At 41.9% G+C, this 20,428-nt stretch overlaps 1 protein-coding gene across 1 annotated transcript in view; it reads right to left on the bottom strand.

The window, feature by feature from the left end:
• Msh6 (DNA mismatch repair protein Msh6) overlaps positions 1 to 20,428 on the bottom strand; it is a 746,240-nt gene that overhangs the window by 223,296 nt on the left and 502,516 nt on the right. The window contains exon 16 of the mRNA XM_080274091.1: positions 12,084 to 12,187. Coding sequence (XP_080130217.1) covers positions 12,084 to 12,187 — 104 coding nt within the window. The remainder of the gene's footprint in view (positions 1 to 12,083; positions 12,188 to 20,428) is intronic.

Genomic DNA, 20,428 nt, shown 5'->3' with positions numbered 1-20,428 from the left:
TGGAGCTCTCTCCAAGGCGGTCAGGGATACGGGTAGGGTGCTGTACAAGCTGCTCTAGGTCATTAAGGATAGAAAAGATGTAGGCTTGTTCACCAGGTGGATCCGTGAAAGGAGAGGAGAGCCAAAGGTGGTGGTGAACATTGAAATCTCCAAGAATGGAGATTTCAGAGAAAGGAGAAATGGACAGAATGTGTTCCATCGTAGAAGTAAGATAGTCCAAGAATTTTTGATAGTCAGTAGAATTAGGGGATAAGTAAACAGCACAGATATATTTAGTCAGAGAATGACAGGAAAGCCGAAGCCAGAGAGTGGAGAATTCAGAAGAATCAAGTTCAGGAACACGAGAGCAAGATAAGTCGTTGCGTATATATACACAACAGCCACCTTTGGCTTTGAAATGAGTATAGAGAAAGTAGGAGGATACAGAAAAGGGTTTGCTGTCAGTTGCCTCAGACAGCTGAGTCTCCGTTAGAAAAAGAAGGTGAGGTTTAGAGGAGGAGAGGTGGTGCTCAACAGAGCGAAAGTTAGATGAAAGGCCGCGAATGTTGCAGAAATGAAGAAGAAGAGAGTCAGACAGTGGTTTCAGGCACCTCGAGTCGTCACCGGGAGAGGGGCAGATGGCAGGGGCATTTATGGTCCCCCCCCCCCTGGGGACTCCAAGGCTGGGTGAATTGACGCCATTTTGGTAAATTTTGAATAGGAAGTGTAGTGTGTACTGTGCATGTAGTTTGGTGAAGATAGATAGAGAAATTTGTACTGGAGAGCATGCTGGCCTACTCTCTGTGTAACTGAGACACTGAAAAAGTTCAGCAAAGGGGGATGGTCAGGAACTAGTCCTGAGGGCTGATGAAACGGGAGCTCCAGCACTCCCTGTCATCAGCTTTCCATCCACCTTTTATAAATCTATTTATCTATCTATCTATTGCCAGACACCATAATCCCGTAAGGGGAGGCCATTTGTCTTTGAGTTATCTGTTTTACAGGGAGGGGCACTAACCCTCCACCAACCCACTTGCTGACACGTAGGGAGCACGTAAGGTTTGGTTATATGGTTACCACCCGGTGTGGTCAATGGTTTCTTGGATTACAGGAAACCATTTGGCTTGTCACTCAATGTAAAGCCACCTGTAAAGGAAAGAAAAGCAATAAGAAGTGACAGGAAAGATGGGATAAATAGGAAGAGAGGAGGGCAGGCACTGAAAAAGAATGATAAAGGCTAAGGAAGAAGCAGGCAGCACTACATCAAGTGAGTGGATAATGGTTGCCACCACCTACCACAAACTTTTATAAAACCTATTGATATAATGTCGTGAGTCATTTCATGACATAGATGGACAGTTTGCACCCGCAAAAATGTTCGCTTACTAATGCACTTGGCATATGACTTCTTTGATTATAGCAAAAATATCACTAAATCACTTGTATTTTATCACAGTAATTCACAGTATAATATAAAATAATACTTTCAGCCACTCTAGTATGATTTTAGTGTGATTTGGCTGCGTATTACTTTGTATTATTTACGGGAGAGAGAGAGAGAGAGAGAGAGGGGGGGGGCCTGCAAACCAGTTTAGACAAGCTCATCGAGAGTATGTGTACACGTCTGCATGTATGTAAGTATACTGTTATTTGATACTAGGGTAATTATCAGTGTTTAAAAGTTTAACCCCTAAAGTTGGAGTCACTCATCCACCAAATTAATTTTTCCCCATAAGTTATGTTTCAATTAGGGCGGTATCAAATAGCGTGAGCTAGCATATCCCATTGGCACGTTAATTGGGACCAAGGTGTGTTTATATATGATATACAGGTAACTCGCACGGTACACGATCTCGCGGAACGCGCTCGCAATTATACACGGTAAGGGCTGGGATACATATAAGACAACGTAAGATTTAAAAACCATTATGAAAACTACAAATTAACGCAGGAGAGGCCTTTGAAAGATCAAATCCTCGAACGTCACCGCAGCGCGCGGTTTGTTTTGATTACGTGACGATCTAGGCGGGAAATTATTCAGTGAGTGAGACATTCCCGAGTACAGTAGCACAGTATTTGTAAGTTAAATATTTAGAGTACTGTACTGTTCTGGTAAGTTTATGTGCAACTTAAAGTACTATTAAATAACGTTAAAGCAAGAAATAAAGTCTTATAACCAGTTTACCTGATAGGCATCAGAATATTGCCTTTTTTATTTGTTCGTTTTTTCCACAGTACTGTACAGTATTTGTAAGTTAAATATTTACTGTTCTCGTATGTACTGTACTTGTAAGCACTTAAATAAAGTTAAATCATTAAATAAAGCCTTGTAACCAGTTAACCCGAATTATATGATTACCCATGATCGGCGTCGGAATATTGCCTTTTTTGTTTGTTCGTTAAACTCTTACTGTACTGCTTTTCTACAGTACTGTATTTGTAAGTTAAATATTTACTATTCTGGTATGCACTTGTAAGCAAATAAAGCTTTAAATAAAGCCTTGTAACCAGTTAACCTGATTTATATGATTACCCATGATCGGCGTCGGAATATTGCCTTTTTTGTTTGTTCGTTAAAGATTTATAATAAGAGAAAAATACATTTTTGTCTTGGTATCTTTACCTATTTGCTCAGGTTTGCTGTAATGGTTTGGATCATTTGATGCAATGCAAATTGTAGAAAACTGTGAAAACTTTCGGGAAGTGAACGAAAATTTGGGACATGAGACTGACCTTGACTTCACTCTCTCATGTGTCATCTGTCAGTTCACCACCTGATATCGTGATGAGTGGATGTATGATTTTTTCGCTCGTGGCCATGCCTAACCACACATAGTTACACCCATTATCTCGACCCAGACAGAAAATACAATCTTTTTCCTCCCTTGCAAAACACAAACAACCACCCTGTTTACGAGACAGCAATATATATTGCGAAAATAACAAGGTAAAATGATAGAGAAAGATGAACATGTTATGACGGAAGAAGTACGTTTTCCCCGTCTGTAAACATTTATTTCTGCTTTGTATCTGTATTCGTAATAATTACTTATTGTTAGTTCTGAAACTGCATTACGATTCTATTATTAGCCATACTCGTGGTACGGGAGCTGGAAGTTGTGACACAACTTCCTTATTGCTAATCGAACTGACCCTCCACTTTATTCTACCGTGGCAGAGTCTAGCCTTGGAGGACGTGCAGTTTTCTCATTTAGGACTGAAAATTCAACTCTTTCGCTCCCTTTTCCAAGCATGGGCACAACGATAACGTAAAAAATAACACGAAACTACCATAAACATATATCAAAAAGGTGAAAATGTATTCATAACATTTTTTTTTTTTTCCAGCCATTCCTAACAGATTATATACTGAAATCATTCGATATCACAGTACTGCATTTCTAAGTTAAATATGTACTGTTCTGGTATGTACTTGTAAGTTAAAGCACTGGTACCAATTAACCTGATTTATATGATTACCTATGATCGGCGTCGGAATGTTTCCTTGTGTTTACGTACCGTATTTGTGTGTTGAAGTTTTGCTCTGGAGTACTGTATTTGTGAGTTATAACATTAAACCTTCTAACCACTTAAAGTGCTTTCTAGTGATTACCAGTGACAGATAACAGCAAAACAACACATTGGGGGGGTCTAGGGAGCAAAATATGGAGTAGTTTAAATATACGCAATTTCGCACCTAACACGGCACGGTAGGAACGAAACCCACGTGTTCCGTGCGAGTTACCTGTATACAGTAATCCCTCGTTATACGATGGGGTTCCGTTCCTGAAAACCCCATCGTATAACGATCCATCATATGAGGAGTCTCGTGGACAAGGGGCGAATGCGCCACCCCCATCAAAAATGAGTTATGCATGTTTTCCGATAGATGGAAGCACTGAAAATCTCGTGGTGAAGAGCGTTTTCCGATTCCGACCCATGTGGGTTCAGAATTCTAGGTTCAATCTCCCTTGTTTTGCACACGTGGAGGGGAGGAGGAGGAGGGTGGGAGGGTCTGTGATTTCAGAGCTGTAGGGGCGAATGTCAGCACGCGCCCAGCCAATGGGCGAGCGGCTCCCTCTGTCAGAGTTAAAGGGCCGCCTCTCAGCCAATCAGACGCGTGCTAGCACCCCCGCTAGTCATCCCGCCAAGCACGTGAATGAAGCCTAGCTTTGTTTACACTCCGATGACGTCCTCAACTACTAACCATTAGGTCCCCCCCCTCTTCATCTTGGTGTGCGGTTGGAGTTGTAAATAGTTGGTGAGTATTATAACTTCATTGTGTCAGTCATTAACAATATAATGGTTATCATACACACAATAAAACAACCTGTTGCCGATAAGGAGATGAAAATATTTAATTAATAATTATAGGAAAAATATTAATTATGGGAATTTTTGGCTGAAAATTTCACAGTATCTTAGTTTCATTTACATCTAATACAGGAATGAATTTCAAGATGATTGAACAATAATTACTATATGCTGAAAAAACACCATCGCGTGTTTTACTGTGTGTGTGTGCGTGTGTGTGTGTGTTTTCATTTTTTCCTGCAGTATAAATTTGCCTCGTCCAGAGGATTCTAATGATATATAATAACATGCTATTCTATAATATCCTATGTCTGCCACCTATTCCTGAACTTTAAACGCTCATAACAAAAAAAAAAGAAAATGGCGCATTCGCCCCTTGTCTACGAGACGCCTCATATAGCAAGCCCATTATAACATGGAGTCAATGGGGATACATTCCCAGACCTACCTAAACTCTCACATACACACACCTTAGCACTCACATACATGAAATATCCTTATGTTTAACCCCTACACCGCGGGCTTGTTTACCAATGACTTGCATGTCCCGCAGGGTTAATTGGGCTCCGACAGACTCTCAAAAAATATTTGCCAAAAATCAGTTATTAGTCCTAGAATAATAAAATTACATATGCTTATGGCACATACCTTCAGCTTTCTCCTGGAATGATTGCTGAACCTTCGTCTGTTACCGTAGGACTTGTGGAGACCTCTGAAGTAGGGTAACGAAGTCTCCACTTTACACTTCCCGACAACCCGTAATATGATTACCACAGCCAGATACAAACACTATAAACACTATTCTACAATTTTGAAGTAGTTTGGGATCCATACTCAAAAAAAAAAAACACTGTGAAAGCAACGGAAATTACGAGCGCGTCTGATCGTCGCACTGGCACTAGTTCGCTCTTGGTACTCTGTCATTTATTATTCATAAAACCCCTCACACTTTATATTTCTATTACTACATAACACTTGTATATATCTACAGTCTTTATCCATAAGTTTCCTTCAGTAGTATTAGTTTATTGTCACTGTAGGGATTCAATTTCTTTCAGTAAAATACGTAGCATTCACTTTCTCGTCCTGTATACTAGCATTGAGAGTGAATGTCACTTTCATCTTCACTCTCATAACTCATAGCATTCAGACATGCTAGAGTGAAACTTTCACTTTCATTACTCTTAGGGTATATACTCGTATTCTTATAATACTACTCATTTACATTTCTATTTACGTTCTCTATTTTATTTACGTTATTTACATTTCTATTCTATTTACACTGCTATGCACTGTCACTTGCAGTAACTTATAAAACTATTTTCCAATGTTCATGTATATTTCCATTCATTACTTTCACTTGCTGTTTACACATTATTTACACATTATTTACAATTCCACTTGCACTGTTTTACTCAATAGAAAGATCGTAGTCACTCTTTTATCAATTGTCAGCCCTTTACCTCTTTCCACACGAGGTTTAGTAGGGGGTAAAGGTCACAGGGCCCTTTGCATGGGGGTGAAAAAGTCCTTGAAGTCAGCAAGAAGAAACATACGTACCCTCACTTCGGAAGATGAGAGTAAACTGATAACGGAGGGCCAGGGTGGAGGCCTACTTAGGGGTTATTCAGAGCTACCAATGTTAGCTCTTGAAAGAGCTATGTCTAGCACTGAAATGATTGGCAGGAAATCTAGACAATACATTATAAATTAGGTAGTTCCAGGTGAATGTAAATATCACTTAGGCTTCTCCCTTCCCTCCTTACATGTATATTTATTATGAAAATAGATTAGAGGCCTACTTAGGGGATATTCAGAGCTACCAATGTTAGCTCTTGAAACAGCTATGTCTAGCACTGAAATGATTGGCAGGAAATCTAGACAATACATTATAAATTAGGTAGTTCCAGGTGAATGTAAATATCACTTAGGCTTCTCCCTCCCCTCCTTACGTGTATATTTATTACGAAAATAGATTATACGGCATATTTCAAGGGGAAAAAAACAGCGAAAATTAGCAAACGAGTGCACGTGAGGTGTTGTCAGGTGATAATTAGCCAATTCCAGGTGTATGGCACTCTCACTTACCTGATTTCTTTCTTATATATATTATTTGGTATAAGAATAGGACATAGGGCTTATTTCAATGGATGAAATCAGTGAAAAATTCCAGGGAAGATTTACTTAGCGTAGCACGGCCGGGCAGGCGAGAGGACAGGGTAATGGAGGGGGGGGTAGGGAGGGGAGTCAAGAACGGGGAGAAATGGCTAAATTGTCAACAATGGATGGGAGTACAGATGAGATTAGGAGTGCTGACTAGTGTTGGACATTGGCAGTACTGATAGATGATACAAGCCCCCACTTGGAAGCCCGGGTGAATTCAAAATAACACAGAATCACAAAAGCGACGCCCCGTGGTATGATCCCTTGCTCCCAAGCGTCACGAAAGTGACGCCCCGCGGTTAAGGGGTTAAACATTTAAAGTAACATATTAATAGTGAATAAAGAGGGAAAAAAACATGAAAACTACAGTATACAGTACTTCTTACGTTTGCTGAAGCAAGCTGGGTTGTTGATGTGGTTCTAAACAATTCGTTGTGAAGTCAACAATTCGGCGTCAAAATATGGACAATTCCCCCTCATTCTATAAATATACTCATTACTGATTAATTAATACTTTAATAACTAATTTTCAGGGGGATCTATCAAAGTCTATGTTCATTCAATAGTGTAGGATTTGGATGTCATTTATAAGTTGCATTTTTAGACAACAGTTGCTTCTACCACGAAGTAGTTGACTTTGAATTATGTTCTGGCATCACCCAAAGCTGTCTTCATTAAATTCCATTGGTACTACAACATCCTAGGTATATTTTAAAACAACTCTGAAGAGGTACAAGTACAGTTTTCAAAAACTAGTGTACTTGCTAAACAAAATGATGTGTAAATAAACGACGGGGAATCATCCTGACAGCGAGAAGTTCTGATGGTGAATTGTCTTGTTATTGTTACGATGGCAAATTGACTTGACGGCAAATTGTCCCGAAACCTTTATATACACATAATATGAAGATTATTCGTATAATTCCAAAGTATGTCGATCGTTCACTTAAGATCATTAGGCATTTATATAAATGCCAATGTCTCATATGTAGCCTTATGTTAGGATGAAGGAATGATCGTCAATCATCTGATTCACGTTTCAATATATTTATATTTTTTCAATTAATACCCATTATTTGATGCCATATTTTACATTTATTATAAAAACAATAAACCACCATCACTTTTATAACTCACATAATTCAAAAACTAGTGTACTTCCTAATTAAACTGATGTGTAAATAAATGATGGGGAATCGTTCTGACGGCGAATTGACTCACGGCGAATTGTCCCGACTCCGAGGATAAGGGACAGTAAGGGCCTCACAGCCCTCACTCATCACTGTCAGAATTAGCTGGGTGGGCAGGCCTGGCTGATGAGGCTGGACAGGTGGACGAGTGTGTGTTGTCCACCATCAACTGTGTGGGGACGTTTGAGTTACGTTCATGTGTTCGCTGTTCACTGAGCCGCGGATGATCCATCGATGTAGGAAATCGTTCCCATCGAATAGTGAGCGTAGGGTACTAAAATGTCGACATCGTATAAGCGAGGTATCGTATAAAGAGCCATCGTACAACGAGGGGTTATGTACAATAATCCAGTTCTGTGTAGTGTATACTCACCCACAACTCCTCGATGCTCCAGTAGGCTGCTGTAAATCACCTCCCGACCCACCGAAAAGCCACTCAACCTCTACTGTAATAATTTTACTAAATGTCAAATACAACTGTATAATGTATATTAAACTAATGTTCACTGAACTAGTACTGCAAATGTTAAATGTTAACCACTGCTAAAATTATTGTATCCTTCAACTATGCTATGTACATTATTTTTTTTCTTTTTTAAAAGTTTCTTTTTTTTCTTTTTTACTGTATTTACTGTACATGATCACTCATCATCATCACTTATCACCATCACATCATCCAAATCAGATTCAAATTCAGAGGGAGGGCTGGGTGGGGGAGGCAGAGTTATGGGTGATGCAGGCTTATCAATGCGAGTGGATATGCTGGCTGGGGGTCGAACAGCCCGACGGGGGAGACTGGTGGAGCAGCCGTTTTTGCTGGAGTACTTGCTGGTGTGGAAAATGATGTATCACTACCTGGAAACCCCACAAATGAACAGGAGGATATGAGAGAAATGTTTGCAGTTTTTGCATGTTTACCCTTCGAGAAAAAGTCCCTGATGTCTGACTGTTTAATTGCTACACGACAGCGATTTTGGAAGTCATTACAATGGCTATGAAAATGAAGCAGTTCATTAGCTGTGTAGGCTGGATTTCTCTCCATGAATCAGATGATCTTATGAAATGATTCATCAGCATCTTTCCACAATCATACTCCTTCCTCCTCTTCCTCAACGCTTGACTCCACCTCTTGCACATCTTTCGTTTCAGGCAAAAGAACACTGTCGATGATTTCCTGGTTGGACAGAACTTTTTCTGTTGGGGTTTCCTTGTCTGCATCTAGCCATTTCTGCAGTTCAGCAGGTACAATTGGGCAGAATGGATGGCACCTAGGAGTTTCCGCAATAATATCCTCGATCGTCTGATGCTCAGGCACTTCCTTCCTCTCGTCAGGTTGCAAGGCTATGGCTTCAGTATCTGGGCACACTTCCAGCCACACCCTAACTAGAGTTGCCTTGGCAATCTTCTTCCAAGAATCAGCCAGGGCAAAAACACACTCCTTTAAATTGAAAGATTTTTGGAATTCCAGCATACCACCAGAGAAGTTCATATATTTGCGGGAATAGATTTTTCTGTAGTTGGATTTTATTGCCTGGTCCTGTGGCTGAATTAATGAAGTGATGTTAGGGGGTGGATACATAGCCATAATGTTCCTGTTAACCAGCTCCTTTGCCTCAGGATGGGCCCGACAATTACTGAGGAACAAAATGACCTCTGAATCCTCCGGAAATCCTCTTTCCCTCAGGTGCTGTTTGACTTGGGGCACGAAATGATGGTGGAACCAATTAGTGAATATGTATCTTGTAATCCAAGCACTCATTTGGGACTCATAATCAACAGGGAGATGGACCAGTCCCTTAAAAGCTCGAGGCAACTTATCCTTCCCAATCACCAGAGGCCTAAGTTTATGTGTGCCTGCAGCATTAGAACACAGCAGGACAGTCACTCTCTCTTTATTTTTCTTAAATCTAGAGGCTACTTTTTCAGATGGCCCTACCAACATCTTCTCAGGCATCATGCGATAAAAGAGGGAAGTCTTGTCAGAGCTGTAACAAAGTTCGGGATCAAGGTTGTGCTCCACTAGCGATTCACGAAATTTCTCTCTGAAATCCTCGGCTGCAATCTTATCAGCCAACCTTTTCTCACCACAAATCTCGTGCTTCCTAATGCCGCGGCGTTTCTTAAAACAACGCAGCCAACCTAGGGTGAAAACACATGGCTCTTTTATCCCCATTTATTCATACTAATCAAGTGCCTTTACCATGAGGAGAGGTCCAGTGATGGCACAACCCTCAACTCTTTTCCCCAAAACCACTCGTATAGCACAATAGCCAACTCTTCAACCTTCGATGTCTTAAGTGTACATCTGTTTTCTTTAATTTGAGTGACATCAGACTGAGTAACATATTTCAAAAGCTTGTCTTTTTGGACATGTGGAGAGAATGGAGAATGAAAGACTGACTAAGAGAGTGTATGTAGGTGAGGTGGAGGGAGGGAGAGGGAGGGGTAGACCGAGGATGAGGTGGAGGGATGGAGTTGAGAGGTATATGAGGGAAGGGGGGGTGAGTTGGGGGGAGGATAGTAAAATGGTGGGTGACAGAGCGACTTGGAGGTGTTCTGTCTGCGGCCACCCTTTGCGGGATTAGGGCATCAGGTTATAGATAGATAGATAGATTATCTTTTTGCCTGCATGTGTCATAAATAGTACTGGACCCGATGTTGTTCTCACATGTCAAATCACTCATGCGGGCAACTTTCTCCAGTCTCTTACAGATGTCTATTTTCTGTTTCAGCATCAGTACCACTCTCTTACGCTTGGGCGTACTCATATCGGTACGTGTACCAGGAGCCATGGTTGATATTCCACCAAATATTATAGAAAATTGCGATAAAACAGCGGCGTGTTGCGATGTTTACACTGTTAACCCTCAAAACAATGGCGGGGACTGTGATGCATTCTGGCGGCAAAGGAATGAAAATATTCAGGAGGGATGGTTGTGGGGTGAATTTAAAATGTCGGTTAGGTCCTGGATTTTCCCTGGTTGATCGCTTTTGGAATTTTTCTTTAAATTGTCTGGTTTGGCACCAATTCCGGTTCACTGGCTCGTGGATAATTGAGGTTCTACCATATATTCTCCTTCCATTTCTTGTACATAATAATAAACGCTCCTTCTTTTCCCCTCTCATTCTTACCCACTCCCATGCATATACCTCAGCCATACTCCCATTCACTCACACTCTCATCTCTCCATTTAGTCTTAGTTATTCCACATACATCCACTTTTGCACCCTCAAGCACCTGGACAATCTCTCTCTCTTTCACCTCATCATTAGCACCCCTTACATTCCACGTCGCAATCCGTACCGTGTCCTTTGTTCGGTCCTTTTTTGTCAACTGTTGGTCAGTCCTGGTCAGAGGCTTCTTGTTCGTATTTTTAGTTAGTTGTTTTCCAGGGAGGGACATTAACCCTCCGCCAACCCACTTGTTGTCACATAAGGAACACGTGTTGGTTGGTTGTAAGGTTACCACCCAGCGTTGTCAATGATTTCCTGGTTTACAGGAAATCATTTGGCTTGCCACTCAGTGTAGAGCTACCCTAAAACAGAGTACTGCTACACTAAGTGGGTGGATGATGGACGCAATTCATGTGTTTCCTCTCCCCTTTACTTTACTCCAACGTGGCCTAAAATAACCTCTCCCCATTGTGACTGCTGAGTTGTGCTAGGCAAGAAGAAGTACTACGACATGGATGTGAAATAAGCTGCAAAAGGAGGAAATTATAGGTCAAAGTTAGTATAAAACTGGTATAACTTTCATTTTTAGTACTAGAATATAATACTGTATTCGTTTATTACCATACACATGCTTGAATTCCCATCTGAGGGGAGGACTCTCAGATTTAACCAACTTTTGGCTTCAGCAAACCTGGCTTCCACCCCGTTAGACCATTATAGCGCGGGACAACTGTATGCACAGGTTGCAGGTTTACCAGATTACAAATATTGGTGATACTTAATCTGGCGTTAAACATGAAGTAATGAGCAAAAAGAGGGATGCAAATCTCTGACAGGTACAATAAAACTGAATACTGCATAGCAGATGTCAGGAGTTCCAGAAAGTAAGATCAGGAATCAGGTAACACAACATACGTGTAAAAGAGCTCAGAAACACGAGAAAAAAACAACTGTTGGTCAGAGGCAAGAAGACGTTAGGAGAGACTGGACATAGCAGTGAACAGCTAAGCACTGCCATGCAGAATATGAACAGTCCAACAGGTACAGTAACAGTATCACCTAAGTTGAAAGAGGTTCCAAGAATTGTAGGTACCTGGTCATGGTTTTTCACAAAAGATTTCTCTTCTCTACAAGCAATCTAAACTACCTGAATCCTTCAGATCATGGCACTACATCCTGACCGGTCTAATAAATCAAAGTTCTTGGTAAATATAACGTCAACTCACTAATGAGACAAAATATAACAAGTCAAGAGCCACTCACATCAAAGAAGTTGAGAGCTTCCTTAATCAGGGGGAAGTTGCCTCCATCCTCACTGGTGGTGACACAAGCCCGTAGCAGCTCGGAAGTCAAGAAGGTCCTCACATCTGAGACAGGAAGATATGGAGGTGGTGGTGGTTAAATGGTTAGGGATGTGCTACTCAGAAGGATAAGAATACAGTCTTATGTTTGGGGCAGGGAAGTCAGAGGACTTGAAATTCTATCTATCTATCTATTGCCAGATGCATCAATCCCATAAGAGGTGGCCACAAACAAATCGCCTCCATGTTGCCCTGTCCCACACCATTTTACTGCCGTGCTTCCATCTCAAACCCCTCCCTCTCATATACCTCTCCACTCCATCCCTCCATCTCATCCTTGGCCTCCCCCTCCCCCTCACCCCCTCCACCTTACTCTCATACACTCTCCTCGTCAGTCTCTCGCTCTCCATTCGTTATACATGGCCAAACCACCTCAGTGAGTTTCACCTAATGCTTCCTATCACATCCACATCCACGTCACAATGCTCCACCACTTCCTCACTTGTCAGTCTGTCTCTCCATGTGACTCCACATGCTCATCTCAAATAACTCACTTCCACTGCTCTCATTCTTGACTTGTGTTCCTCAAACAAGGTGTAAGCTTCCCTTCTATATGTTAAGAGCTGGCATCACAATATTGCCATGCACTAATTTTTCACTTCCATGCTCACTTCCTCGTTTCTTATCACTGCTTTCAAAGAACCAGCAACCTTTCCTCCTTGTTATACCCTCTCAAGCACTTCCTCCTCTAAACTTCCATCCTTACTCATCACATTACTCAAGTACTTAAACACACTCACATTTTCCATTTTCTCCTCATCCAACCTCACTGTACATTCAGTGACTTCAATTCTCTCGAAGACCATAACTTTACTCTGCCCTACATTTACCTTTAGATTCGATTTCTTACACTCTCTCCCAAACTCATTCACAAAGCCTTGCAGCTCCCCTTCATCTTCACTTAACAATACAGTATCATCTACAAACAGTAGTACAGGGAATTTCTAAACACTGGCCTCTCCAACAACCACTGTTCTATCTTGTATCTATTTTATAACCCCATCCATATACAGACTGAAAAACCATGGAAACCTGACACATCCCAGTTTCAATCCAACCATCAAACAGAAAAACTTACTCAGCTCACTGTCCACATGCACTGCACTCTTATCACCCTCATACATACTCTTCACAGCATTCAACAACTTCCCATTATTTTATTCCATAATTATTTTTAATACTCTCCATGTTCCTTGTTTATCCACCCTGTCATATTCTCTCTCCAAATCAATGAAGGCAGCATACAACTTGTTTCCCTTCCCTAGAAACTTTTCCACTCAAGACCTAAGAATGAATATCTGAGCTATACAACCTCTTCCCTTCCTAAAACTTCCCTGTTCTTTCCCAGTTAATTCCCTAACTCCGTTAATAAGTATCCAAGCATGTATATATGTGTATGTATGTATGTATATACATACAAACCAAACGATGACGGCCCAGGACCAGACAAAGTACTTGGTAATGGGTACATGGAATGTAAGAGGAGCGAATGATGAGGTGAAAGAGAGAGAGATTGTCCTGGTGCTTGAGGGTGCAAAAGTGGATGTATGTGGAATAACTGAAACAAAATGGAGAGGAAAAAGTGTGAGAGAATGGGAGTATGGATGGGGTATATGTGCAGGAGTAGGTGAGAATGAAAGGGCAAAGGAATGAGTATGTACAGCTGTGAGTAAAAGATGGAAGAAGAGCATAAGACAGTATGGATCAGTTGGGTCAAGGATTGTGTGGGTAAAGTTGAAAGTTGGAATACAAATGTGGGCAATTGTGTGTGTGTATGCGCGAACGCAAGATCGTGCTAGAAGAGTGAGAGAAGAGTTCTGCACAAATGCAGAAGTGTGCATGGAAAAGTTTGGAAGGAATGAGAGAGTGTTTTTGATCGGTGATATGAATGGTAAAGTTGGGAATGTGAAGGTGGATGGAATAATTGGTGAGTGGGGTGTGCCTGCTGAGATAGATGAGAATGGGAGTGCGTTAGTGGACATTTGTGCTGGGAGGGGGTTGGTGATAGCCAATACCCTCTTCAGGCATAAAATGATCCACAGGTATACATGGTGAGTGATGAGAAGGGTGGGTGGTGAACTGAATGAAAGGAAGGCAATGATTGATTATATGTGTGTGGATAAAAGGATGCGAAGATGTGTAATGGATGCAAGAGCTCATAGAGGCTGGGGGAGTGGACTTTCTGACCAATACTTGGTGGTGGCCAGAATTAGGATTCAAGTAAGATGGAGGAATAGAAGAAGGGAAAGACAAGAGGAAGGAGTAGTTGCAAGGAGAGTGGAAAGGTTACAAGAGGATGAGAAAAAGGCAGAGTATAAGAGAGAAGTGGAGGAACGATTGGGCAAATATGAATTGGAGCAGATGGGAGACGTGGAAGGTGTGTGTAGAATATTTACAGAAGAAATATGTGCAGCATGTGCTGTGGTGTGTGGAAGGAAGAGAAGACAGAGGGGGGTGCAAGGAACAGCGTGGTGGACTGAAGAGGTGAGACAGGCTGTGGCACAAAAGAAGAAAGCATACAATGAATGGATGATAAATAGGGGCGTGGAAGAAGTTCAGAGGCGGAAGAGAGAGTTATATGTAGAAAGAAAGAGGTGAAAAGATTAGTAAGAGAGAGTAAGAAGAGAGTGGATGAGGAATTTGGAAGGAATTTGAGTGTAAAGTGGAGGGACTGTAAGAAAATGTTTTGGAGAGAGGTGAAAAGAGTAAGACAGGGTGGAAGTGAAGTTAGCAGGGGAGTGAAAGATAAAAACGGTAGATTACTAGTGGAGAAGGGAGAAAAAGTGAGCAGATGGAGAAAACACTTTAAGGAATTGTTGAACATACAGGACGGAAGTAATGCGAGTATAAGTGGCTGGGGAATGGCTGGGAGAAGGAGGGAGGTGAGAAGACAGGAAGAAATCAGTAGGATAGAAGTTGTGGAAGCAATGAAGAAAGTTAAATCGGGGAAAGCCCCGGGAATTAATGCAGTGTGCGGTGAAATGCTGAAGCATGGGGGAGAGATTGTAGTAGAATGGATGTGGAAGATGTGCAGATTGGCCTGGAAGGAAGGTAGAGTCCCAGAGGATTAGAAGTCAGGTATAATTATTCCCTTGTACAAAGGAAAAGGGGAAAAAGAAGTGTGTGGTAATCATAAGGGCATTTGTCTTCTTAGTATAATAGGAAAAGTGTATGGTAGGATACTTATTGACAGAGTTAGGGAAAGAAGAGAGGAATCAGTTGCAGAAGAACAGGGAGGCTTTAGGAAGGGAAGAGGTTGTGTAGATCAGATATTCATTCTTAGATCTTTAGTGGAAAAGTTTCTAGAGAAGGGAAAGAAGTTCTTTGTGGCTTTCATGGATTTGGAGAAAGCATATGACAGGGTGGATAGACAAGGATTGTGAAAAGTTTTAAGAATATAAGGAGTAGAAGGGAAGTTGTTGAATGCTGTGAAGAGTATGTACGATGGTGCAAAGGCTGCAGTGCGTGTGGATGGTGAACTAAGTGAATTTTTCTTTTTGAAAATTGGGTTGAAACAGGGATGTGTCATGTCTCCATGGTTGTTCAATCTGTACATGGATGGGGTAATAAAAGAGGTACAAGGTAGGGTAGTGGATGTTGGAGTGGCCCTGGTGAGAGAGGATAGTGTTTGGAAACTCCCTGTACTGTTGTTTGCAGATGATACTGTGTTGTTGCGTGAAGACGAAGGGGAGCTGCAAGGCTTGGTGGATGAGTTTGGGAGAGTGTGTAAGAAACGGAATCTAAAGATGAATGTAGGGAAGAGTAAAGTGATGGTCTTTGAGAGAGGTGAAGTCAGTGAATGTACATCGAGGTTGGATGGTGAGGAATTGGAAAATGTGAGTACGTTTAAGTACTTGGGTAGTGTGATGAGTAAGGATGGAGGTTTGGAGGGTGAAGTGCTTGAAAGGGTACAGCAGGGAAGAAAGGTTGCTGGTTCTTTGAAAGCAGTGATAAGAAACACGGAAGTGGGCATGGAAGTGAAAAAGTTACTACATGGCAGTACAGTATTGTGATACCAACTCTAACATATGGAAGTGAAGCTTGGACGTTGTTGGAAGGACACAAGTCAAGAGTGAGAGCAGTGGAAATGAGTTATTTAAGAGGAGCCTGTGGAGTCACATGGAGATACAGGCTGACGAATGAGGATATAAAGGAGCATTGTGGTGTGGATGTGGATGTGATAGGAAGGGTTATGAGGAACACACTGAGGTGGTTTGGCCATGTGGAGAGGATGGAGGGTGAAAGACTGACGAAGAGAGTGTATGTGAGTGAGGTGGAGGGGGGAAGAGGGAGGGGGAGGCCGAAGATGAGATGGAGGGATGGGGTGGAGAGGTATATGAGAGAGGGGGGTGTAAGTTGGGAGCAGGAGAGTGAAATGGCAGGGGACAGGGCGACTTGGAGGCGATTTGTTTGTGGCCACCCCAAACGGGATTGAGGCATCTGGCAATAGATAGATTGATATATATATATATATATATATATATATAGTATATATACAGTAATCCCTCTACTTTCCGGGCATCCCCACTTACCGGACATTTTGGGCTTGGACCATCGAAAAAAAAAAAAAAAAAAAAAAAACTTAAAAAATCCGAATTTTTTCCCTCCCGTAATTTGAAATTGCCGCGCGGAGCCAAACAGCTGCTTACACCATCGCCCCTTCACCCCTTCCTTCCTCCCCCCTCCCCCCTTCCCTGTCAGGGTTGCCGTTTGTTATTTTTCATTACCAAATGTGGGCCAATTTGGTAATGAAAAATTCGTTTGGTAATGAATCAGAATAATGCATTACCAAACGGATTTTTCACATGTATGGGGATACACAGGATGGAGATGGTGGATTGTTTGCTCTCCCAGATTAATCTGCTACCTTACATACCGTGAAAATAATCAACATGCTGTTAATTATAAGGAGAGTGATTACATGTATTTCCACTTGTATATATAATTAGTGAAGAATAAATGCTAGCTTTACGAATTTGGTAATGAAAAGTTAAATTTGGTAATGAAAGTTGAGGAGATTGGTAATGCGGCCGTTGCGATCTGGCAGCTCTGTTTCTCCGACATCAACAGTTACTCTCAAACTTTGATTGTGAATAGATCCTTATCACACTGAAAGCCACACGTGCTCGTTTTTTGTGAATAAACAGTGAATATACTGCAATACCTCACCTCTAGACCACATGAGAATTTACAGTGTTGTGCAGTGTTAAGAAATTTGAACTTAGAGTCCAAAGGATCAACTGCGGAGTGCAAACTGGCAGTTTATTTGGCGGTTAGAACTGCATTGGTGCACTTAAGAACAATGTGCAGTGTTAAACAATTATAACTCACAGTGCAAAGAATTGAGTGCAGCACAACACTGGATTACTGTATGTGCTTCAAGAGCATTTTCACCACTGCCAAAACCTTAGAAAGGCAGCCACAAATGTGATGTAAGTACCCTGGCTGAGGTACAGTCACTTCTAGTTCCTCATTCTTTGGTTCCTTTTCATTTAATTCATGCTTTATGTCCATTATTGGTGTGAATAGGGTCTTAAATAGGTTTAAATAGGTGCTATGCATGTCCGGTAGGGAGTTATTTAAGTGGCTTTCAAAGTTAGGCTGGGTTAGGGTCTATAAGTACCAGTCCAGGAGGCTGGTGCCCACTATCCGGACAAGACCACTTTACGGACGTGCCTTTGGCTCTATTACGTCGGATAGTGGAGGGATTACTTATGTATATACTGTACAGTAATCCCACCACTATCCGATGTAACAGAGCCAAAGGCATGTCTGGAAAGTGGTCCCATCCGGCAAGTGGGCCTCTGACTGCTGGACTGGTACTTATGACCCTAACCCAGCCTAACTTTGAAAGCCACCTAAATAACTCCCTACCGGACACGCATAGCTCTTATTTAAACCTATTTAAGACCCTATTCACACCAATAATGGACATAAAGCATGAAATAAATGAAAAGAAACTAGAGAACGAGGAATTAGAAGCATTGAAAATACTTATGCCTAACGGTGTACAGGGTACAGTACTTACAGCAAGTCTGTGGCCGCCTCCTCGAACTCTCTAAGGCTCTGTTAATTGTGAAAATGCTCTTCAAGCATGTACAGTAATCCAGTGTTGTGCTACACTTAATTCTTTGCACTGTGAGTTATAATTGTTTAACACTGCACATCCTTCTTAATTGAACCACACTAGTTTCAACCGCCACTCTGCACTCCAAACTTAATCCTTTGCACTCTAAACTCTAATTTCTTAACACTGCACAACACTGTAAATTCCCATGTGGTATAGTGGTCAGGTATTGCAATTTATTCACTGTTTATTTGTAAAAAAAAAACGAACACGTGCAGCATCCACTGCAATTGACGTCTTCCCTGAACGAAGTTAGGCAGTAGCTGGGGACAAGGTTGCCATATCTGAACTTGGCCATATTACCAAACTCCTCAACTTTCATTACCAAATTTAACTTTTCATTATCAAATTCATAAAGGAAGCATTTATTCTTCACTAACTATATGTACAATGGAGGTAATCACTCTCCTTATAATCAGCAGCATGTTTATTTTTGTGCTATGTATGCTAGCAGATTAATCAAAGAAAGCAGACAGTCCACCATCTCCATTCCCTATATCTTTATCCATGTGAAAAATCTGTTTGGTAATGGATCATGCTGATTCACTAAAAAACGAACTTTTCAGAACCAAATTGGCCTACATTTGGTAATGAAAAATACCAAATGGCAACTGTGACTGGGGAGGAGGAAAGGGGTAGGAAGGAAGGGGTGAAGGGGCCATGATGTAAACAGCTGTTTAGCGCTGTGTGACGCCGCACTGCAATTTCAAGTTATAGGTGGGAAAAAATTTATTTTTTATTTTTTTCATTCATTCATTCATTGCCAGACGCCATGTATCCCAAACAGGATGGCCAAGGGCTTACAGTTAATTGTTTTACAGGGAGGGGCACTAATCCTCCACCAACCCCACTTGACACGTAGGGAGAACGTTATGCCAACAGCATCTGGTGTTCCCAGGCGGTCACCCATCCAAGTACTAACCAGATCCAACGTTGCTTTTATTTTTTATTTTATTTTTTTTTTTTTTCGGTTCTGAAGGTCCAGGTCCACAATGTCCGGTAAGTGGGGAGTCCGGAAAGTAAGTCTGGAATGTACAGGGATTACTGTATGTATGTACATGTAAATATATATATAGTAATCCCTGTACTATCCGAATGCCCACTTTCCGGACATCCCCACTTACCAGACATAATCGTCCCGGGACTCAACATTCCCAAAATGGTCCAAAAACCGCAAAAAAAATATTTTAAAAGTCCAACTTTTTCCCGCCCATAATTTGAACTAGGCACGCGCGGCGCGGGACATCTTTGTTTTGGTGCGTCATTCCTCCGACGTCTGCTAGAGCGCCCCTGCATCCTGGCCACTTTCCGCCTGTCTCTTGTCGTGAGTGTACGCTTGTAGTCATGGCTGCCCACGTGCTCGCTTTTGTGGCGGTGCCTTACCTGCTGCAGGCACTCCTGCTGCTCTCGTGCCTCTCCTTCGTGTGTGTGATGATAGCCCCGCCGCCTGAGAAGAGGAAGAGAGTGGTTTTGACTCTGGAGAAGAGGAGGGAGATATTGGAGAAAGTAGATGCGGGATGGTCTTCGTCACGCATCCTTCGTGAGTTCAACCTGGCCCGATTTACTTTGTTTGATATCAAGAGATCCCGAGACAAACTCATGCAGTACACGGCTGACTTCTCGTCGAAAAGCAAACGCAACGTGGAGAGGAAGATGATGTTTACTCCCAAGTTTGCTGAAGTCAACCGCTCCACATTGATTTGGTATCGACAGCAGCATGCTGCTGATGTGATGGTATGTGGTACGGAGCTGAAGGATGCTGCTGAGAAGTTCACAAGGCTTCACGACGCCCTAGACTTCAAGGCATCCGAGGGTTGTCTCTTTGCGTTCAAGTTACAACATGGCCTTACCAACCGTAAGTCTCATGGCGAAGCTTTGGATGCTAACGAGGATGGAGTAGTGGAGTTTCGGCACAAGGTGAAGGGCTTGATCGACAAGGAGGGCCTCACTCTCAGTCAACTCTACAACACTGATGAAACTGGTTTATTCTATCGCTCTTTGCCTACGAACATTATAGCCGAAGAGACGGAGAAGCGTGTACCTGGCCGCAAGCTCTCCAGGCAAAGGATATCTGCTTTGTGTTGTGCTAATGCTAATGGAATGCACTGGCTTAAGCCCGT

This window comes from Coenobita brevimanus, chromosome 57 (genome assembly GCF_032717465.1).
Source record: "Coenobita brevimanus isolate Jiangsu-jjx chromosome 57, ASM3271746v2, whole genome shotgun sequence".
NCBI classification, from domain to species: Eukaryota; Metazoa; Arthropoda; class Malacostraca; order Decapoda; family Coenobitidae; genus Coenobita; species Coenobita brevimanus.
The sequence above is the reverse complement of the archived record's forward strand: the minus strand, read 5'-3'. Positions and strand labels throughout refer to the sequence as shown.